Genomic DNA, 21897 nt, shown 5'->3' with positions numbered 1-21897 from the left:
CTCCACCCCATCCTGCCCCCCCGCCCCATGCTCACACAAGTAGAGGAGAGATGAAATGGTATGAGGAGAGAAGATCCTCCAAAGGCCTACAGTCAGGGCTTGGACGCCAGCATGTGGCTCTATGGGAAGGTGGCAGAGTCTTTAGACGGTAGCTCCTGATGGAGGAAGTTATGTCATTAGGAACCTGCTCCTGAGGAAGGTACCGGGACCCAGCTTTTCTCTCTCTCCTCCTTTTCCCTCTCTCCTCTCCTTCCACTTCCTTCTTCCCTCCTGTCTTCCTCCTTCCCTGTACCCCTCTCCCACAATCTTCCCTGTCTTCCTGGTTGCCATGAGGTGAACAGCTTTGCTCCGATGAGGCTCTGATGCATGATAGGACCAAGAAACCATTTGAAGCCACGGCCCCAAGGAACCCTTTCCTCTTTATAAGATGATTCCCCAGGTATGATGTCACAGCCGTGGCAAGCAAACATAGAGCAGGAAGGGACGAGTTATATCACTTATGGGGAGTGGCTTCTGTTCAGACTCTAAACAGTTCTAGAAACAGTAAGGCGCTTAATGCCACTGTCTGACAGTGCTGTGCTGGTAAGGTGATAAAGTTTATGCTACAAATGTTTACCACGAAACCCCACACACATACACCAAACCTTCAAAACCACCTGCTCCTCATGTGAGTCAAGGAAGCCCCGCCAGAGATGAAGACTGAGCTCTGCCAGCACCGGGGCCCATGCCAGTGCTCCTGGGGCCTTCACATTTAAGGCCAACTCTGCGCTCAGAAAATTTGACCTAATTGGTCCTCAGCCAGGCACCGGGGCTTTTGAGAGCTCCGGTCCTGCTCTAGCTCTGATCTTGCCTCCTCTGCGTGCCTCAGTCCTTCCTTCTGGCCACAGGGCCTCCCTGTGGTCTCTTGAGCATGGCAAGCTGAGACCTGCCGCAACCGTTACTTTCTCTTTCACCCAGGGTGCTTCCTTTTCCCATTCCTGTCTCTGCAGCTGAGATGCCCTGGGTCCCAGCTGGCACCCCAACGTCACGCTTCTGGCAAATCTCTGGGGGCACCTGTCATCACCTAATGGCGGCTGGCCAGCCTACACGCTCAATCGCCCATCCTCAGGGTGCAGGGCCTCAGCTAATGCCAACCCCTTACAGAAGCCCTTGGGGTTCCTCTAACCCTGGCAGCAGCCAAGCCCGCCTGGGTCCAAATTCCTCGTCCCACTTCTCCCCTACCAGCCTGTTTCTTCTGTTCAAAGCTGGAGCAGGAGCACCACACACTGAACAATGCTATACACTTGTTCCAAAAAGCTGAGAATAATGATTTTGGAAGTTTTCACAATGAAGGGATGATAGAGTTTAAGGAAGTGGGTATGATTATACAATCTATGTTATCAAACCATTTCATGATGCCCCATTAATATATGTAGTTCTTATGTGTGTGCATGCATGACTGTGTGTTTGTGAGAGTGTGTGTGTGCGTGCCGTATGTATGTGCTTGTTCACTATGTGTGCACATGTTCCTGTCAGTGGAGGCCAGAGGTCAACGTTAGGGTCCTTCTTCAGTTGTTCTTCACCTTATTTTTATTTCTTTTTTGGGACAGGGTCACTCACTCACCCTGGAGCTTATCCATTCAGTTAGGCTGACTGACCCACCAGCTTCAGGGGTCCACCTGTCCGCACCTTCCCAGCACTGGGGTTATACATGGATGCCGTCTGGCTTTTACACGGGTGCTGGGGATTTGAACGCAGGTTCTCATGTTCACACAGTGCCTTCCTTACCAATGGAACCATCTCAACTCAATTGTTATGGATCTGTTAACATTTTTTTTTTTAATTTTTTGAGACAGAATCTTGCTACATTGTCCAGGCTGGTCTTGAACTCAGGATTCTCCTATCCCAGCCTTCCCAGTGCTTGGATTACAGCTATGTGCCACCCACTACTCCTGTACCATGCCTGACTGAAAAATAATTATTAAATAAAGAAAGAAGAACAGAAATTTCATAGGACCATTAGTGTAATTGAGGGAGATGACACGGGTCACCTTGTGACTTAAAACCAAAGAGGCATGCTGGAAAGATTTATGTTCAAGAGACACATATCCCGTTAAAGGTCTTTCGTGAGACCCATCCTGCCCCAGCTCTCTCTGGTGAACCAGTGATGGTCTCCTACCACGGCCTGGAGTCTCCCTTCTTCTGAGCCAGTTTGTAGGCGATGGTGACTCATAGCTCCAAAATAGATAAGCAAAGTGGGGCTCGGAAAGGGAAATTACTGTCCCCAAGCTCATCCAGAAAGTGAGGGTGACACCAGGCAAGGCATCAAGAAAGCCTGTCTGTTTCCTTGGACATCTAGAAGACAGAAAGAACAGCCTGCGAGGGCGTGGCCTCCACAGCCGTCACAGACGGTAGCCCTGGGCCATGCAGGCAGCTCAGTCAGGACATTTTCGGCTTTCCCACTGATTTCCTTCCCTCTGCGGTGTCACCCAGCTTGGATGAGGTGGGAGGGTAGTCCAGCTGTAGCCTTCGGCCCCTGCCACCAGAGGAAAGGCTCAGAAGAGGAAGCGTTTCTGCCACCCTGGGGACAGAAGCTTTACACAACCTAGCCTGGGCTGCCCTTCCTCCAGCTGCCTTGCACAATATCCACCATGCCCCGCCCCCTTTCCACACCTCTGCTCTGTCCTCCTCCTAGCTCCCAAGTGCTCCCCACCAAGCAAGCACCATGCTCCCCAACTCCCCTAAGCCTCCCTGGGGCCGCTCTAGTTCTATGCAGATGCCAGAAGAGCCACGGAAATGTTTGCGTTTTTGCCTAAAGGGCAAAGTGGGTCATGGAGAATCTCCTCACATTTTCTGCAGAATGGATGCTGTAGCTCGTATACCCTCCAGGGATCATAGGCAGGTATTACAAAAGCAGAACCAGGCAGGTCTGCTAGGTGGTAGTGTACACCTTTCATCCCAGCACTGGGAGTTTGAGGCCAGCCTGGTCTACAGAGTAAGCCCAAGACAGCCAGGGCTACACAGAGAAACCCTGTCTAAAAAACCAAACCAAACCAAACCAAAAAAACAATAAAAAAGCAGAGCCAGCCCAGCCACAAATCTTTGCATCTCCTAACACCTGCAGACAGCTGGCCAGTTGACTGGGCACCGCGGTGCCAAGCTCTTAGTCTCTGGCTGTCCTCATGCACAGCCTGTGGAAGAGGTTGACGCGATCAGACCACAAACTTTGCCTAAAATACCTCCTGGGTTTGAAACCGGGAATCACTGGTTTTGTTTTAGGTTGTTTCTCTCTGTCTCTCTCTCTCTCTCTTTTAATGATGTATGCAATCTATATTTACTTGCAGAGTAAAGTCACCCCCTACTCCATTAGAATGAGAAAAGGCAGACAGGCCACACCTCCTGACCCCACAGAAACCCGTGTTAAGCCAGGTGGGGGCGGGCAGGTAATCCCACACAGATTATATAACCAAGAGGTTCTTAGAATCCAAGAGCAGAGGGCAGAGGGCATTGAGCTGCTTGTGCCTTGGAACTTCCAAGAAGTCTGACTATCTCCTCGCAGGGTATAGCTGGGCACACACATGGGGTGGCCATCCTGGTGCTGGCACAGAGATGCTGTGCTGGCTTCCTCTGGGGGTGACCTGAGCAGCTGAGACTAAGAAAAATCTTCATGGAACTTGAAACAAACGTCCTCTTGTCCGCGTTGATTTGTTTGATTCACTGAGTGTTAAATTGACATAGTTCGGAACTCAGTAATAGACACATAGTAGGGAAATGCTCACAGCCACCTAGTCATTTTTAATCTGCTCCCAGCAGCTAACCACTTTCACTCACCCCTGTGTAGCCTTCCAGAGAGTCTGTGAGGACAGGCTTATGCTGGAGTTTGCTGATAATCAACTCACCACACATCCTGCAGTCCGACCCCTTTCTTGCCAACAGGCACAGCAGATGTGGAAGGTGGCTAACGGCAGCCAAGGCTGCACACCAGAGCCTGCTGCTTCACCTCCTGCACTGCCTCTTCGCCCCCGTTGCTTCCCAGCCACTGGCCCACATGTAGCCACTGGCCCCTTGACCCTACAGGAATGGCGCCCTGCCCTGCTGCAAGCCCCCCCTCAAAGGTTTGTTGGCTCCGGTTCGTCCCCCACAGGCCCATACCTTTCAAAGTCGCTCGGCTCTCCCCTGCCACCGTGAGAAGGCTCGTACCTAGCCAGCAGCCTTGAAGAGGTCTAGAACAGCTGCTCACGCCAACACTGAGGAACTGACCCCCTCTTCAAAGCAGAGGCTTCTTTCAGACATCTACCCCCAAGATAATCCCCAAGTGAAAGTCTTTATGTCCAAAGGCCAATCCCTGGTATCACTGGCTGGAATAACCACGGACTCTGGGACTGGATCAGCCAATCACACCGTGTCGACTAAACCCTAAGCTGGAGAGCGGTCTTGCCACCAAACATGGTGCCGCTGAAGATGACAAAGGTTCAGTCGTGTCCACGGGTTTGTGCTAGAAGGCCGAGGGTCACCCTACAAGTGAACAGTCTCAGCGCAACCGAGCTGTACAACGTAAAGATGGGTAAAATGGGAAAGGGCAGGGCACGGGTACGCGTACGCGCGGAGCCAGGACCTGGGGGATGGGGAGCGAAGCTGAGGAATAGATGGCATCGCCTGAAGACTTTATCCCTGCCCTGCTGGTCAAATCCCTAGGTGGAAATGCGGCCTTTTGGCATCCTGGCTACCACCTATCAGCCAGCTGGTGGTAAGTCTGTTGAAAACCATGAGGCCCAGCTTCACCGTACATACATAGCTGAGCCGGGTTTCACCATTCCCTGCAGTCCCATTGGCTCCTGCATGCTCAGATTAGCTTTCATGATTGGACCTTTTGCTTTTCACGTCCTCTCGTTGTTGCTGTTTTGTGACAGGTCTCGCTATGTAGTACAGGCTAGACTCAGACTCCTTACGTAGTCCATAGTAGTCAATCTCACAATCCTCCTGCCTCAGCCTCCCAAGTACATTATCATGAAGAAAATGCCAGACTCTGAGATGAACGAATTGTGATGTGTTTGATTCATATTTGGTCAACTCTGCAGCACAGTGGATTTGGAAATAATGCTTTTCAGTTCCCTTTACTGTGACTGTTAGAACAATTTCCTGTTAAGTAGCCCATGTCTCAAGTTTTCATCCTAGTGGTTTTTTACAAATATTCAAGAACAAATTCTTCAACTGAATACATCAGAGAGGCAAGTATCCAATTGATACATTTTATGATATTTGCATTTTACCATTATTTAAAATGAAAATTTAAATAGTAGAAACATAAAATGAGAGAATACAAAATTCTGCACCTCGTATGCTTGTACCTATGTAAACTAATCGTAAGTAGCAAAATGTTACTGTTTATTTGGTATGATGTAAAGGTACTCTTCCCTAGTTTTTTTTCTTGAATTTTCCACTTTTCTTCTTGGGTCTTATGCTAATTGATTTTTTTTTCTTAAAGAAGACATACTCATATTTTAATAACCCAGGACAGACTTTCAACACCATGGCAAATGATGCACTATCTTGGCACCACGGTAGACAGGCCCTAGACAGAGGACAAATAACTTCAGGAGATGCTAATCACCCTTACCCCCCCACCAGCTTTCTCAGCTTAAATGTGGAAACTCAGAGTCTCGGGACTAGGAAGGGGAAGAGGCACCAGTAGCTAAGGGGACACACAGGGAAGGGACAGGCCCAGCCTTGAAGGATGAGACATGACTGTGTGCTCGAGGGAAAAGCTCTGCCATCTCCCTTTGCTCCCAAACAAGTGAGGGCACACGACATCATATGGGGAACCTCTTTTAGCACTTTTTTTTCCTTTCAACTATCTCCAAAGGGATCAGATTAATCTTCTGGAAATCTGGCTCATAAGTAGATTTTCCCTTTGAAAGCAATACCTAAGAGGGTTGGAGAGATGGCTCAGAGGTTAAGAGCACTGGCTGCTCTTCCAAAGGTCCTGAGTTCAATTCCCAGCAACCACATGGTGGCTTATCACCAGCTGTAATGATATCTGGTGTCCTCTTTGGTGTTTAGACATACATGCAGGCAGAACACTGTATAAATAATAAATAAAAATAAATCTTAAAAAAAATACTTAAGAATTTCTGTGCTATTGGCTACACAAGTAGCACTAAGCAGAGAGACCAGGCTGGGAGGCACCACTTGGATACTGCTGTTTGAGAACAGGCCTTGCCTAGCCCAATCGTTTGGGGCCCTCAAGATCTCCAGCTGAGCCGTAACATCCTTGAAGGCAAGACAGTCTTATCAGCTAGATGTGGGAATAAAACTCAAAGGTATGTTTTAGATCTAGGGCAGAATTCCACAGAAAACTATCTGTGGGGGCTGGGAAAATGGTTCAGTGGGTAAGGGTGCTTACTGCGGAGCCTGAGGACCTGAGTTTGATCCCCAGGACCCCCATGGTGGAAGGAAGAGAAAAGACTCCTGCAAGATGAACTTTGACCTACATTGGCATGCCATGGTGAGTGTGCCCTCCTATAAATTAATTAAAATGTAATTTTGAGACACACACACACTTACATAGGACTTAGAAAATGAAACCAAGGGAAAATGAGTTCAGAAAGACAAGTGGATCATGGGACATTCATGGCCTCTGGCATCTGGGGCTGTGGTGGCCTGGGCTAGCTTACAGCTTGTAGCCCAGGGTTGAGCAGGTTCTATCAAGAACAAAGCCCTCTCAGTGGGGGAAGCCTGGTATTCTCAGCCCCAACCTGGTCTTACCTGACAGGTCCTGTCTGAGTCTTAGCCACAGATTACCTGCAGATCTACAATGTCATAGTCGATAATGATGTTATCATGTGTATTTTAACAGAGATCAAACTATCCCTTCCCTCCCTGTGGCCAGCTACCCACACTTCCTCCCGCAGCAGCTAGCCTCCGAATGCTCTGCACAGCCAGAAGCAGGCCTTCAGTACGATGTGGCTGTGTGGACGGATTGCAATGCAGGGCTAATGACAGACAGGCTACTTCTATTCTGCTGCTAAATGTCCCTCTACTTCTAAGCCACTGTATCTACTTTTTCTGGGAGGGGAGACTCGAGACAGGGCTTCGCCGTGTATCTGGTGGTCTACAGCTCCCCTTGTAGCCTAGGGTATCCTAAACGTGCTATTCTTTTGCCTCCACCTCTCAAACACTAGATTACAGGTGTGGGACCATTGTGCCCAGCCTATCATATCTGTTTTCTATCATTTCTCTTTCCTTTGCTACCAGGTGAGAAAGCAACTACTAGCTCAGGTCTACCAACCTTTTTCTATCACTGACCATGAATCAAGGCCCAGACAGACCTCTACACGCTGTATCTACAGGGCCCCACGGACGCACTCCTTGCTAAAGTTCCTTCCCTAGATGGAGGGAATTCCCTCTCCTCCCACGGGACAAACTAATGCACCCAACGCCACTGAAGCCCATAGTGGGGAACCAACGGGCAATGGGTGAGGGGTCGTGGGAGGGAACGCGGATGACCTTGAAACAGCCCACAGAAGGTCTGCACCCAGCAGGGATGATCACTTCCCTCACGGCTTCTCAGATGGAGCCTCTCCAGAGTCCTTCCCTGTGAGGATGCTCTAGCCCTTCCCCCAGAACCCAAGGTCAGGCCACGTGAACTTAGGGTAACACTGCAGACAACTGGGCGTGAGCAGCAGCGGTCATTCCTCTCTCGGTCCTTCTGTCCAAGAGGGAACCAAGAGCATCAAGCGCGGCAGAGATGTTCTCCAGCCAACAGGCCCAGCTAAGCTCAGAAGGACGGTGGCGGTTTGGCCAGGAGGATTGTCCTCTAGACTGCTTGTTCAAACTGGGGGTAAATCAACACTGTGGAGCCTTTTAAAAGCTTGGGGTAGGCAAAGTACTCTGCATGTAAGCATAGAGACTCAAGTTTGCATTCCAGAACCCACATAAGATCAGGTGCAGCGCAGGTCTACAGTCCCAGGGCGCCTAAAGCAAGGTTGGAGAGATGGGAGAATTCCTGGAAGCTCAAGGTCCAGCTAGACAGCCAGGTGCACCCAGCAGCAAACAGGAGACCCTGTCTCAAACGGGCCAAAGGGAGACTCCCACCAGAGGCCATTCTCTGACCTACACTCTTATGGCATGCACGCACGCACGCCTTCTGTAAGTAAAGTATTTGAACTCTGATGATAGCTCTTAGTTAACGTCTTTAATTCCTAGGAAGCCTTTGCTTCCCTCCTTATTACGAACTGGTATTAGAAATATGTCTGGTTCCTACCTGTGTTCAGGACAGACAGAGCTGCCTGAAAAATGACCTGTGCTGAGACTTCATATGCTCCCTCCCGCTCAGAGGCTTCCCTCACTACTTAAAAACTAGCTTTGGGGGCTAGAGAGGTGGTTTGATGGTTAAGAGCATTAGCTCGCTCTTCCGGAGGACTTGGGTTTGATTCCTACCCCCATAAGGTGGCTCACCACTGTAAGTACAGAGTGCCGCCTTCCTCTGGCTTACACAGGCACGGCACACACATGGTGTACAGACGCAAGAACACGCAGGCAAAGTACCCAGACACATAAAGCAAAACTAAATACAAGTACACTGAAAAAAGACTGGCTAGCTTTTTCTTTTATCCTTCTCCCTCACTTTTGTTCCCTTCTCGCCCACTGCCTTGGTTTCTCTTTCTCACTTGAGACAGGTTCTTACCACACAGACCAGAGCTTGCTTTGCACTGACTTTGACCCTCTTGTCTCTTGCCCCTGAGCTGAGATTTCAGGCATGTGGCATTTTTCTAAGCCTAAGACTATTTTTCAGAGTGTCAGGCCACAGGGTTCCGGGGCAGAAAGGTTCCCGCTATCCACTTTCCTCCCTGTCCCTGCTCTGCCTTCCTAGGAAGCATCTCCTAAGCCAGGCCTAGGAGAAGGTGGCTGAAGTCTCGAGGTCTGCAGCAGCCCAGACGTGAGGCAAGTACAAGGTATGGGAGGGACCCCACCCAGGAAGCAGCCTGGGTGAGCTGGGTGCTGCTGCTCCCACCACTGCTGCCACACCCCGATGTTCTACGTGCACCCTTCTGCCTGGACCCTGCCACCGGGTCTGCTGTTTGCCTCAGCTTTCATCTGGGGAAGGTGAGCCCAGGAGTTTGGGGTTGGGACAGAATTACAAGGGATAAAACGGTCAGGGTCTCCGGCTCTCCTGGGCTGCAGGGCTCCAAGTCAGAGCAGCAGCTGGATTCTGGCTGTCAGCTTGAGCAATGGGCATCCTTGGTGAACGAGATGGGCAAGCCAGCTGCCTTCATTGACAACTCTGGATAGGGCCTACACTCTCTGTGTAAAGATGGAGAAACTGAGGCCCAGACAGGTACAAGGTGTCCTCTCCAGGCAAGGCCCTTTGTAAAGTCCGTTTTTTAAGGGAGGAAGGCCACCTACACTACACTTTGCACAGGCCCCAAGCAAAGCTGGCCGGAAAGGAAGGAAGGGTGGCTTACCAACCCTCATCCTCCAGCGGCAGCTCCAGGAAAGAGCCCCGGCTGAGGCAGAGCCACTTGGAGGTCTTGAGAGGCCCCGTGGTGTTGGGGAGTCACCCTCAGGAGAAAGCATTCCAGCTTTAACTGAAAGGTCTCAGCTTGATTCCAAGAGCCGTGCTGGGACAGTCAGGGGCGGAGGAATAGAGGGAAAACTGAAGGAAAAGTGGAAAAACAAGAGGACCAGGCACGCTGCAGCCCGGGCCAAGCCCCTTTATTGCCACGGGCTGGCCAGGTTCCCTCATTTCATGGGATTTGATTTACACCTGCGCTGAATTCGGAACGGCAAGCAGGGAGATTCACAGCCCAGCTGCCTCCTTTCAGGAACCAGAGGTGAGCAGGGATCAGAGGTTGGGTGACAGAGAAGTAACACTGGCCGGGCATCGGGGCTGGGCTGCACTGGGCCACCTTCAGGTGCCAAATATTTGTACTTATCTCCATTATATAGACATAGAAACTAAGGCCCAGAGAGAAACTGTGACCTGCCTGGCCCGCACAAAGCTGGGTCCCAGACCAAAGAAAAGTTGGCCTGGTGTGGGGGCTGCTGACCTCTCCCTTGTCATCATTCCCCGTATGCTCAGATCCTCCAACAGGCTGTCCTGGCAAGCGCTGCTGCTGGGCTGCATGTCCCGAAGGAGAATGAGCCTGTGAGCACAGAGGCCGTTTCTCTGGCGGCTGTGGGGGTGATGTCTGTAGAGAAATCATTATCTCAGCCAGGGCCCCTCTAGCTTTTCATGTCAGTAGAGACTGTGGCCCAGGCCACCTCCGTGATGATTAAGACCAAAGTCAGGGCAGGTTTTTTTTTTTTTTTTTTTTTTTTTTATGAGAGAGCTTCCTTTATGGGGCTGCACCCCTATGCCAGCCTCCCAGGTGACTCCTGCGGGCTGGACCTGTTCCACAAGCTCACTGCCCCCAGTCGACTCCACTCACCCAGAAGGCATCTCGGAACTGCAGCTGGGCCATCATCCTCAGGCGGCTGTTGTGTCAAATGCTAGCACTCCTGTCTCTAGCCGGGCTGAACACGGGACGGGAGCCAGGAGCACGTCCCAGTCCTAGCACGCTGGCCCAGGCCCTCCCTCCCACTCCCAGCCGGCGCCGTCTGCACCGCTCAGAAGGCAGCCACAAGCCAGAGACAACTGCCGGAGGGAGGGGAGAAAAGCTCAACCTGTTTTGTTTGGGGCTAGAATCAGCAGCGAAATGAGGAAGGAACCCTGCCCAGCGAGGCAAGGGTGGGCCACGATGTCCAGCCTAGGCTCTCCCAGACCCAGTGACGGAGGAGGACGCAGGCCGAGGCCCAGGGCAGACAGCCCAGGTGGCAGGCTGGGAGAGAGGCAGGATGTGCACAGGCCCGGCAGACAGGCAGGCAGCCTGAGGGCCTGCACAGGAAGGGTTTGTGCAACCTCCCCCAGGGCAGGCGCGGGGCTCTAACCCACAGGAAGTGGAGCTGCTGCATCTTTCCTGCACAGCCCCGCCTGACACCTGCCACGCTGCCGCCCGCTCACGTCCTGGCCCAGTTTAGCCTTAGAACCATCAAGTCAGGAATCCTGAGGCTGCTGCCTACCTGCCCCGGGCACCAGGAGGTTAGGCTCTTGGGACCTCACCCTGGTCAAGGACATCTACCATTCTTTCTAACCCTAGCTGTTCACGCCCTAGCCTAGGCCCCACCCTCAAGTTGCTCGCAGCTTGGGGCAGACACAGCTGAGGTCCTAGAGCTATGAGAGCACAGACTGGGAGTGAGCAGGTAACCAGCTCAGGGAGGTCAGCCTGATGTGGCATGGCTCCTGGTCCCTGTGCAAATCTAAGACGAGAGGCGTCTGGAGACCCAGGCTTTCCTTTAATCTGAACTTTCCCCTTCAGTCCCCGAAGGACCCTGATTGATCTTCTAAATCAGAGCCTCAGCCTGCCTGTCCGCCACCTCCAGTTTTAGGGAAGGCATTTCGCATCAAGAAGCTTCTGGAATTTCTCTTTGTAGGGCAGGTCCTGGGGAACAGTATCCCCAGACAGGGTTTGCCCGCCCCGAAGAAAAGGCTTCTGGGAGCCCCGAGCCCAGGGCGGGCAGGTGAAAAGGATGAGTCAGGGTTGTCCTCTAATCAGCTAATCACTACCCTCACCAAGGCTCACCTTAGGAGCAACTGGGTAGGTCAGGCAGCTGAGCTCCCAGGAGTGGGTTACACATGCCAGGGCTTAGAGAGAGCTACACCCAGGCTTCCCTAAACAACCCCCAAGAAGAAACAGAACGGGCATGGTGCTGGAAGCCCTTCTCTCTAGAATCCTGGGACTTGCAAGCATCTTTTTCAATTTTTAGTTTCTAATTTTTATTTGTGTGTATATGTGTATGTGTAGCTGTGTGTGCAGAGGCCTGCAGAGGCCGCCAGAGCCGCTGGAGCTGGAGTTACAGACATTAGCTTAGCTGCCTGATTCACATGCTGGGGATCGGACTCTGAGCCTTCAGAACACCAGTCACCCGTAACCAGTGAGCCATCCCTTCAGCCCCGGAAAAGCAGCTCTAGCCCCGCAGCACCCAGGGGTTCTGTTACTTGCAGGTGCAGACAGCTCATGGTGTAGTCACCTTGACCTTCGACCTTCGAATCTGTGCAAGGCCGGCAGATTCCCCAGCTCAGTGTCCCCGTCTGTAAAACAGGGCGAGACCTAGAGTTTGGAAAGCAGTCCAGAGCCCTCCATTCCCGGGAGTCTTGTTTTAACTGGCAGGAAAAGAAAATGGCTCCTCCTGGTCTCCCCAGGTTCCTTTTTCACTCTCTCTCTGTCCAGTGTGCTGGGTCAGTCTGCCCCCCTCTCTAGAGGCACACTTGCCCCTCTACATACACACTTTGCTCTTGCACACCCCCTTTCTCTGTCTTGTTTTTCTGAGACAGGGGCTCCTGGGGATCTGACTGGCCTTGAATTCCTGGCCCTCCTGCCCCTACCTGCTGAGTAGTGGGATGACAGATGGTGTGTGCCAACATGCCTGGCATCCCAGCACTCTCTCTGGACTGCCTCGCTTGGTCTTCATTGCTGGGGCAAATCCACCCCTCTGACCTTCCATGTACAAGGCTTTCCTTCGCCCTTTACCTTTTACAGCGTCTAGGCCTGGGCAGCCAGAACAGCCAGCTAAGCGCCAGGGGCACCATTAAGTCCGTCAGTCCTGCTCTGTCCCACACGCATCCTTAAGACGAGAAATCCAGTGATCACCTTGACGCCCTCAAATTCAAAGGGTGAAGAAGCAGAGGGCTGGTGAGGTGCCAGGTCTATAACACAAACGCCCTAGGCCTCTGTGGTCACTGTCACCACACGCAGTTCTATCCCACACCTCTGCCGGGTGAGAGGCGGACAGCCTGAGCTGGAGGAGGCAGCTGGGCTCAGCACGCGGCTGTGTTCACTGTCACGCATGTCAGCTGGGAAGGCTCTTCACCGTACACAGTAGGAATAAGAGTGTGTGACAGGGAGGCGTTGCTGCCAGCTACCCCGGGGTCGGGAAGCAGCACGCCTCAAGCTGCTCTGAGACTCTGGCTTGTTCTTAACTCTTCCATTGATGGCCTTCCTCCTCACCAGCTGTGTCACCCCCAGTCTACACCTCCAGATGCATCACATCCAAGGAGGAAAGGGGAAGCCAGGCTGTCTTCTCCAAAGTCCTGCCCCTCAGCCTCACGGGAGATTCCCCCCTGCTGGCTCCCTGGCTAAGAGTATGCTTAGTATGGCTCCCTTCAGCATCAGCGCCATGAGAACAGACCCCTTGGAGCTGTTAGAGAGGCTAACAGCTCTCAGTGACCATGAGACCTTCTCAGCTGAGAGCCACAAGAATGCTGCCTACCATCTCCTATGAGGCCCAGCCGGGACAAGTCCACCAGGAGGGCAGCAGAGCTGGTTTCTCCCCTGAGGGAATTACAGACTGTAAGAAAACTTCCAGAAAGATCCCTCCTTATGGGGCGGAAGCAGAAGACCGAGCTGTGACAGGGAGGTGGGAAGTGAGCAGAGAGGGGGTTTTCAGAAACACTAAGGCCTGGATGGCGCTCCAGGGAGGGTGAGTGAAGCTGTGGGATATAGAGACAGAGGAAAAAAACAGGACAGAGATGTGCGAGAAGCCTTCAGAGGATGGTATTAAGATCACCTCCCCCACCAGCCATCGCCCACACCAACCCAGTCCTTAGGGAGGGGCACCTGGGCCTGAAAATCACAGCTTCTTAATGACTGTTTCTAGGGCTTCAAAACATAATTTGCCTTGAGGTTTAGGCAGCTGCTCCCCAGGCCACACTGAGAGGGAGAACCCCACCCAAGCCAGCCCAGACTGTTTGACATAACATTTTGAACATACATGTTTGAAGAATGCAAGAGGTCATAGGCCCAAGGACTGAAAATAAGTTGCAAGTCAGTCGTTACAGCACTGGTTGTCACAGCCAGCCAACAGGCAAAACTCAGCTCTTGAAGCTGCTTTGTCTGTCCTTTTAAGCTATGCAAGCAACAACAGCAAAGCCAATGCAGACGTTTGGGGATGCTTAACACCTACGGAGTTTTAACTTACTATTTTAAGTTGCACTCCCTTGGGTATGGATATCTGTGGAACAGGCACTGAAATCTATCAAGTTCTGTTTTTTTTTTTTTTTTTCTGCCAGGTACCAGATTGGCCTGTGTTCTACTGGGGATAGGGAAGTTGAGCCAGGCATCTTCATGATCTGATTCCCAGTCCCTGACAGACAGGCACTCACCAAGGGTGTTGCAAACAGGCTACAATGCACTAAGTACATGGAACAGAAGTATATCTGCCAAATACCTCACTTGTCAATCTGGGTCAGGGACACCGGCAGTGCCCCATCCTGAGATGCCATTGGGTATACTCCTAACTCTCCTGAAACTCTCCTGACTCTCCAGAAAGCTGCAGCTGGATCTCTGCTGCAGGCAGACCAGGCCTAGGCAGGAGCAGGGAGAGAGGGGCAGAGGACCAGCCCAAGGGAAGCAGTGGGAGGCCACCACACACGAAGCATCACCGTCACACCAGACTGCTCCTGAAAAATCACACAAAGATCAGCAAAATGGCTCAGCTGATACAGATGTGTGCCACCAAGCCAGATAACCTGAGCTCAATCCCCAGGCCCCAATGGTAGGAGAGAATCTTTTACCATACATCATCCTTTGACCTGTACATGTGTTCTGTGGCATCTGCCCACACTTTTATAGCCCCACTCCACACATACATACATATATACATGATTAACTCACCTAAAACATCTATGTTATATATGTATGTATGTATAGACAGACAGACAGACAGACAGATAGCTAGATAGATAAATTCAAGACAGGGTTTCTCTCTATAACAGTCCTGGCTGTCCTGAAACTCACTCTGGAGACCAAGCTGGCCTTGAACTCACAAAGATCCACCCACCTCTGCCTTCCAAGTGTAGGATTAAAAGCATGTATCACCATGCCCGGCAATAATATACGTTATTTGGAATTTCAAGACATCAACGTGAGAGCATCAGAGCCTGGTCAGGCTCATTTCTGAGCGCCAGGGCTCTGTGTAGCTGTGTCTGTGCACACGTGACGCTATTGCTGCTCATGGCCGGCTGCTCTCCACAGAGCAGGGTGATATGATGCCTTCAGGCTCAAATCTGGCTACCTTCTAGCTGTTATTTTTCTGTGTTGATGGATCTTGTTCTCAGGTCAATGGTCATTGTAGTTAAAGCCTATGGACCCTGACTGGCCTAACCTCAGCCTACTTTCCAAAACTGTCCTCACACTGGACTTTCTTTTATTGTGTTATCGTGCTTCATTCTCTTTTTATTTTAGATCTCTTTTCCCTCCTTTGATTGGGAGGTTCTTTTAGCCCCATCTTTGCCTTGACTTTGGCCCACATAACTGCCTCTCTTCAATTGTCACCTCCTCCGGAAAGCCAAGAGATGGACTGGATAGACAAAATCAGGCAGGACTGATGTTGACTTACGTCAGTGTGAAGGAATTCAGAGGACTTCTCAGGGGCTGGAGGAAGGGCTATCACCATGGAAACAACCCTCACTGGTGGGGCTAATGCCAGGCTAGAGGGAGGGTCTGAAGCGAGAGCTTGGAACCTTGAAAAGGGGAGGAGACTGGAGAAAAGGAGACTCTGAAAACTCCATAGTGACATCCAGGGAGCAAGGAGAGGGCCTTGATCTTAGTTTCGCTTGGTAATGGCATTCATTTCATCTTCTTTAGTGCTTATATGCTGCTTTGATAATGCATCTCTTGGAGGGAGAGGAACCTCTGTTCTGGTGGAGCATCCTCAAATGCCAGTAGGCTGTGGCCAGCAGGGCACTCCTGGCAGGCTGTTTGGTCCTTGGAATGTGAGTGCTGCCTATGGCTGACCTAGGATGACCCAGCATCTAACCAACGTAGTCCACTGCTCCTGGGGAGGGGAGATGCCTGACCTTCTAGGTGGCCCAAGGCCCATGTTCTATGTTCTGGGGTACCCTCTGCCCTGCCCCAGCATGAAAGAAGACTCACTGCAGTGTACCCAGTGAAATGAATGGAGCCTTCCCACCCGGGGACGTGGACAAGAGAAATGATGCTTGAATGCTTAGGGACAGAGCAAATCTGTTGAAGAGTAAGCCAGACTGAGGGCAGGGACATGACTAAGGAGACCAAGCGAGATGTAAGTTCAGCAGGAACAGCCTGCAGAACTCTCACTGCCCCGAGCTAAGCATGTCACATACTCTGTGAGGCCTCTGTCAAGCTTCTTCACAGAGAAGAACACAGAAGCGTTAGAGAGGTCAGTCAGCCTGTTGGAGTCACTGCATCAAATGCAGCCTTTCATCCCCATCATGAGCTGGTGTCAAGGAGCCAGGGCCTAGGCAGGGGCAAAACGAGGAGTCAGGGAGTCCCCAGCTGAGAAGCAAGTGAAGAGGCCAAGGGCTGCGGTGAGGGGATGGAAGTCTTAGGTGGAGACTCTGCCCCAGGGTCTTCAATGAGACTGAAGTTGTGAGCCTTGATCCTCAGACTGTGATGTCAGCACCGGGTTTCAGCACAGCTAAGGCTTCCGGCCCTTCTGAGCCTTCCCATCCGCTCACTTGCAGCTGCGGAGGGCTGTCTGTCAGGAGTGAGGAATGTGAGTCCCAGGACTCTCCAGGGCCCAGCTCTCTACTAGGAGGGCAGAGACCACCTGAGGGTCTCAAATGGTGGCATATCAGGAGACCATGCCCCAGCCTCGAACCACTGATGCTAGGTTTCAGATGTTTAGCCTTGGGTCAGAACTCCAGCCTCTTTCTTTACATCTGCCTCATTTCACAAATGGCGGAACTGAGGTCCAATGTTGAGACCAACAGCTGAGCTGAGCTGATCTGATCTGATCGACAGGGAAGGAAAGCATAACTGGCTGCTACCACCACCATACAAGGACACTTGCTCAACCATGGTCATAGCAGCTCTATTCGTAATAAGCAGAAACTGCGAACAACCCAGATGCCCCTCAACCTAAGAATGGATAAAGCAACCGTGGTACATTCACACAGTGGAATACTACTAAGCCATTAAAAACAAGGAAATCATGAAATCTGCAGGCAAATGGATGGAACTAGAAAAGATCATCCTGAGTGAGGTAACCCAGACCCAGGAAGACACACATGGTATGTACTCACTTATAAGTAGATTTTAGTCATATAACATACTACAATGCACAGACCCCAAGAAGATAAGATCGATAAACACCTTAGGCTTCATGTGGGCCCACTAGTTAGGGGAGTGGGGAATATCTCTGACACAGACCATGTTGCCTGCTTTCTGATCACTTCCCCCTGATGGGACTTCCCTACCAGGCCACAGGCACTACATGACAAACTCGGTCCTCATGTGAATAGAAGAGTTGGGGTGTCTGGGTAAGGGGGGTTCCCCTAGTTTAAGGAATAAGGGAGAGGGTGGGACTTGGAGAAAAGGAGTGAGGGACCTATAACTGAGATGTAAGTTGAATTAATTAATAAAAATATTTTTTAAAAGGAAAATAGTCAGTTCACAGTAAGGCAAAGCTTAATTCAAGCCAATTGTTGTCTTGATTCAGTCTTGACTGAGTCATAGGATCAATAAGCTAAGAATCAAATAGGGGCAGGCAAAGGGAAGAACATGTGCCCAGGACAGAGTGGGAAGACCCAGGCATGCCCACAGGGCCATGGCTTAGGAGGGGAACCAGCCCTAGACTCAACCAAAGAACTCCAGCCCAAGACTCAGTCTTCTTGTGTGGGAAATAAGATGATCCAATCATGTATTTGTCAGGGTTTTCCTAAAACGTAGGCCAAAAGTGTATAATGTGTCCATACCAGAGTTTGCCACCACCAACCTAGGCCCCTTCCCAGTAGGGGGCAGCCCACAGTTATGACTGTGCCTTAGACATGGTAATATCAATATCACCGGCCCCATTCACACAGGCTGGAAAAGCTTAATTCCTGTGACTTCCAAACAGCAGACACCTGAAACAGCCTTACCCCAGACCAGAAATAACTTTTGTCAGGTCCAGAATAGCACACCTTTCCAAAACACTGGTCTCTGACTCCCCAGTCCCTTCCAAAGCCTGCCCTCCAAGCATCTTTTCAGGGTTCTTATAAGAGGTTTATTTTTCCATGTTCCCTTTGCAGACTTTTACTTTTGAATAATTTTAAGATTTTTGGCTTATTTTTATTTAGACTTGTGTGTGTGTGTGTGTGTGTGTGTGTGTGTGTATGCCCGTCTGTGCTCTGTGTGCATGTAGTGCCTGCAAAGGCCAGAAGAGGACTTCAGAGCCCCCTGGAATTTTAATTTTAATTACATAAAATATAATTTTAAACCTAGAGAAAAGAATACTAAAAGTCCTTTTCTCTCTACCCAGAATTATTAAGTGTTTTATTTTCTCCTACTGCTTTATCACTGTTTGTTTTTAATTGACCATATTAGCATGCTATATTGTTTGGTAAGTTAAATACACAGTACCTATTCATCCTTTAACTCTTCAAGTATTCAATTCATAAAGTAAGAACATTTTCTTATACAACATTTTCTTATACAATCAAGCTTGGATTATAGAGTTAGAACACTTAACTAGTATGTAGAGGGCCCAGGTTCAATCCCAGAAAAAAAAGGGAGAAAAAGAAAGAAATAAAAAGGAGAGACAGAGAGACAGAGGAGGGGTAGGAGAAGGAAGGAAGGATGAAGGAAAAGAACTCTCACAGCAGTCTGAGTCTGTCTAACCTGCAGCCATGCTCTCTGCCACCAGCATGACAGTCTTTAAAGCTATGCTCTTTCTTCTGTTTTGTTTTGTTTTGTTTTTTTCCAGTGTGAGCCAACTCTCCCGTGCTTCCTGGGCATTCATGACTGTGATGCTCTGGAAGGTTGCAGGTCAGTTTTTGTAGACCATCTCTCAGCCTGACTCAATGTCGTCTTTTACTTGTGATAGGCTCTGCTGGCGGGTGTGGGGTGTCATACCACATCCAGGAAACTGTCCTCCTGTGTATCAGATCGGGGCACTTGTGTCAACTCATCCCAGCTTGGGGGTGTTAACTTTGATCAGCCAATAAAGGTGACATCTGTCAGTTTCTTTATCCTTTGTGGTTAAAGAGTGTCTTGGAGGAAGAGTCTTGGAAGCCATGGGTGGTGTCGGCACCTTTAGGCCCCTCTGCTTGGCAGCAGAGGCAGGCAGATCTCTGAGAGTTCGAGCCCAGCCTGATCTACAGAGCGAGTTCCAGGACAGTCAGGACCACACAGAGAAATCCTGTCTTAAAACACCAACACCAACCGACCGAACAAGTACATGAGCAAATAAGTAATAATAAGGACCCTCTGGCCTCCAGGTCTCCAGTGCTTTGTGAATGCCCTTCCTTTTCTTGAGGCCTGGGCCATCCTGTCATGACAATCACATGACCTGTCCTTTCTCCATGTCAGTGAATAGATGTAAATGTATTATTATCAATAATAAAATAGCAATAGGACTTATGTCTCCAAAAACTCTTTAAATCATGGACCCCACAGGGGCCTCCAATCATTGTGTCATATAGTCCCTCAATACGCTCCTCAAACTATTATGTCAAACAGTTTCTGAGACAGAAGGTGACAGTGACTTATGAGCAGAAGTTCTGGATTTACCCCAAAAGGAACCAAGGCTCGCTCCTCAGAGAAAGCTGATTTCAGAGCCAGTGCGGGTGAGGTCATTTACAAGATAGCTCAGATACATCTAGGGTCAGAAAATAAGCAATGTGAGCAAAGCCGAGAACTAGAAGTCTCCTTGTGGGGCTCATAACGGCCAAATCTAGGAAAACAGTTCATCACAGAAACAGTCGTAACATTAAAACTCACAGGGTGGGGGAGGGGGACATGCCCCAGTTGGTAAAAGTACCTGTCAAGCAAGGGTGGGAAGGTGAGTTCAGCCTCTTGGCTCGCACACAGAAGCTGCGTGTGGAAGACATGTCTGTAACCCTGTTCTGGGCGCTGGGGCGTGCAGAGACAGGCAGCTCCCTGGATTCATTTGACAGCTGGTTTATCTCAGTTGGTGAGTTTCAGTTCAGTGACACCATGTTTCAAAAAATAAGGGGAGAGTCACTGAGGAAGATGTCCAGTGTTGACCTCTGGCCTCCATACACACGCACACACACACACAAACGTACCTTCATACTTCCACAGAACGTTATGCACTCATGCACACACACACAGAAAACTCATGGAATGAAATGGGTCGACGCTTACACGGAAAAAAGAATAAGTGGGAGGGAGGGAATGCTCTTCCTTCCCTCTCACGAATTCAGATGGAGCAATGGGGTGGAAAGCCACCATTTTGTGCAGAGGCAGCTGTGGTGAGGACTAAGATCACATATTAGCTTCCAACACTCTTTTGTTTTGTTTTTTTGAGACAGGGTTTCTCTGGGTAGTCCTGGCTGTCCTGTAACTCGGTCGATAGACCAGGCTGGCCTCAAACTCAGAGATCTACCTGCCTCTGCCTCCTGGGTGCTGGGATTAAAGGCATTGACCCCCACCGTCGGGCTAGAGAGTTCTTTTTTCATTTTGTTTTGGTTTTGGTTTGTTGATGCAGGGTTTCTGTGTTGTAGCAGCCCTGACTCCCCTGGACTCCCTTTTTGTAGACCAGGCTGGCCTTGAGCTCACAGAGATCTACCTGAGAGCTGGGATTAAAGGCCTGTGCCACCACGCCCAGCCTGTTGAGGGTTCTTCCTATGAGGACTCAGGCCCTGTCTCTTTTTCAGGGCTGCCTCCCTACTTTCTGACTTCAAGGCCTAATAGCCAAATCACACAGAAATAGGGGAAGAAGAGAATTATGTTCCTTTCCTTAAATAGAGCTAAATTGTGCCGTCACTGTGACCTAGCAGAGAGCCTATTACCAGAAGCACGACTAAAGCAGTAGTGGAGGAGGGAAGTTGTGGAAGAAACTGCCAGGCATTTCAGTCAGGCCAGAAACCAGGAACCGGTAGATGCTGAGGACCCTACATTCCCGACCTAGCCTCCTTTACGACAAAGGCAAGCTCCCTTCACAGGCATTGTGGACTTCCAGCATGGTCAGTGTTGGTTCTACGGACCCCAGCCTGCAACATCAGGGCATCTAGTCATGGGGATGAGCAAGGACTGAAAACCAGATCCTGCTCCTTAAGTCCAGTGAAAGGAGCTTTGACGGCTAAAGCTGTCTGGTCTTTGCTGAGGTATTGTGTGAGCGGCAGCCCCTGACTCGGAGGTGTGCTCCCTTGTCCCTGAATTGCCCATGGTTACTCTCCTTAAGCAGGTCCCTTTCTTCTGAACGTCTTGTTCCACTAAGTCCTAGAAAAGGCTTCCTATTATTTGGAGAGCCTTGGGGCAGACCTGGTCTTCTCTTTCCAGAAGAGAAAGCACTTGGGTAGGTATTAACACTTCTCCAGGAACAGTCTAGGAAGCCATTCAGTTTCTTCAGGGCATTGCCAGACCAGAGGATGCCTGAGACGGGCAGGTCCTGGGCTCTTCTGCACATGGGTTTACTAGTGACCAGCAAGAGTGAGGCTCTTGTCAGGGATCACACAGTGAGTAAGTCGCAGACCTAGGTACTGCACCAACTAGCAGCCCATCCTCCAGCTAGCCTGTGCTGACTGGATCCACCCTCCCTCCCGTCCTGACAGCGCCAGCCCTTCCTCTATGCCCTCCTCAGTTCCTCCAGCCCCTCACCTTTCCCCTCCCTACCCTCCTTCTTTTAATCCCAGGTAGCTTGACAATCACTTCCCCGCTTTTCTGCACCTAGAACTATTTGTTTTTTCTCTGCCTTTGGGATTTGATGTTGGCCTTTTGCCGCATTATCTACAGAGCTCCTTAGGGTATTGGCTGTTCCAGTGTCCGGACAGACATGCTAAGGCTTCATCTGGAAGCATCAGCTTCCAGAGAGCAAGACTGTGCCATGCCAACCAAGGAGCTCGTATCCGGCAGTACACAATTGCTGTGCTCCCACTGAATTCTGGGTAAAGCTGTG

At 50.5% G+C, this 21897-nt stretch overlaps 1 protein-coding gene across 5 annotated transcripts in view; it reads right to left on the bottom strand.

The window, feature by feature from the left end:
• Pstpip1 (proline-serine-threonine phosphatase interacting protein 1) overlaps window positions 1-10876 on the bottom strand; it is a 39228-nt gene extending 28352 nt beyond the window's left edge. The window contains exon 1 of one of the 5 annotated variants that reach the window (XM_060374265.1): window positions 10410-10876. In XM_060374265.1, the coding sequence (XP_060230248.1) occupies window positions 10410-10445 (36 nt within the window). In that variant the 5' untranslated portion in view covers window positions 10446-10876. Of the gene's footprint in view, window positions 1-10028; window positions 10334-10409 lie in introns of those variants that run through there. The other 4 variants (XM_021664097.2, XM_021664098.2, XM_060374256.1 and 1 more) reach the window with 4 other exon arrangements.
• Window positions 10877-21897: the final 11021 nt, after the last annotated feature.

Source organism: Meriones unguiculatus, chromosome 1 (assembly GCF_030254825.1).
Source record: "Meriones unguiculatus strain TT.TT164.6M chromosome 1, Bangor_MerUng_6.1, whole genome shotgun sequence".
In the NCBI taxonomy this organism is placed as follows: Eukaryota; Metazoa; Chordata; class Mammalia; order Rodentia; family Muridae; genus Meriones; species Meriones unguiculatus.
Note: the sequence above shows the minus strand (reverse complement) of the source record. Positions and strands in the feature narration are given on the sequence as shown.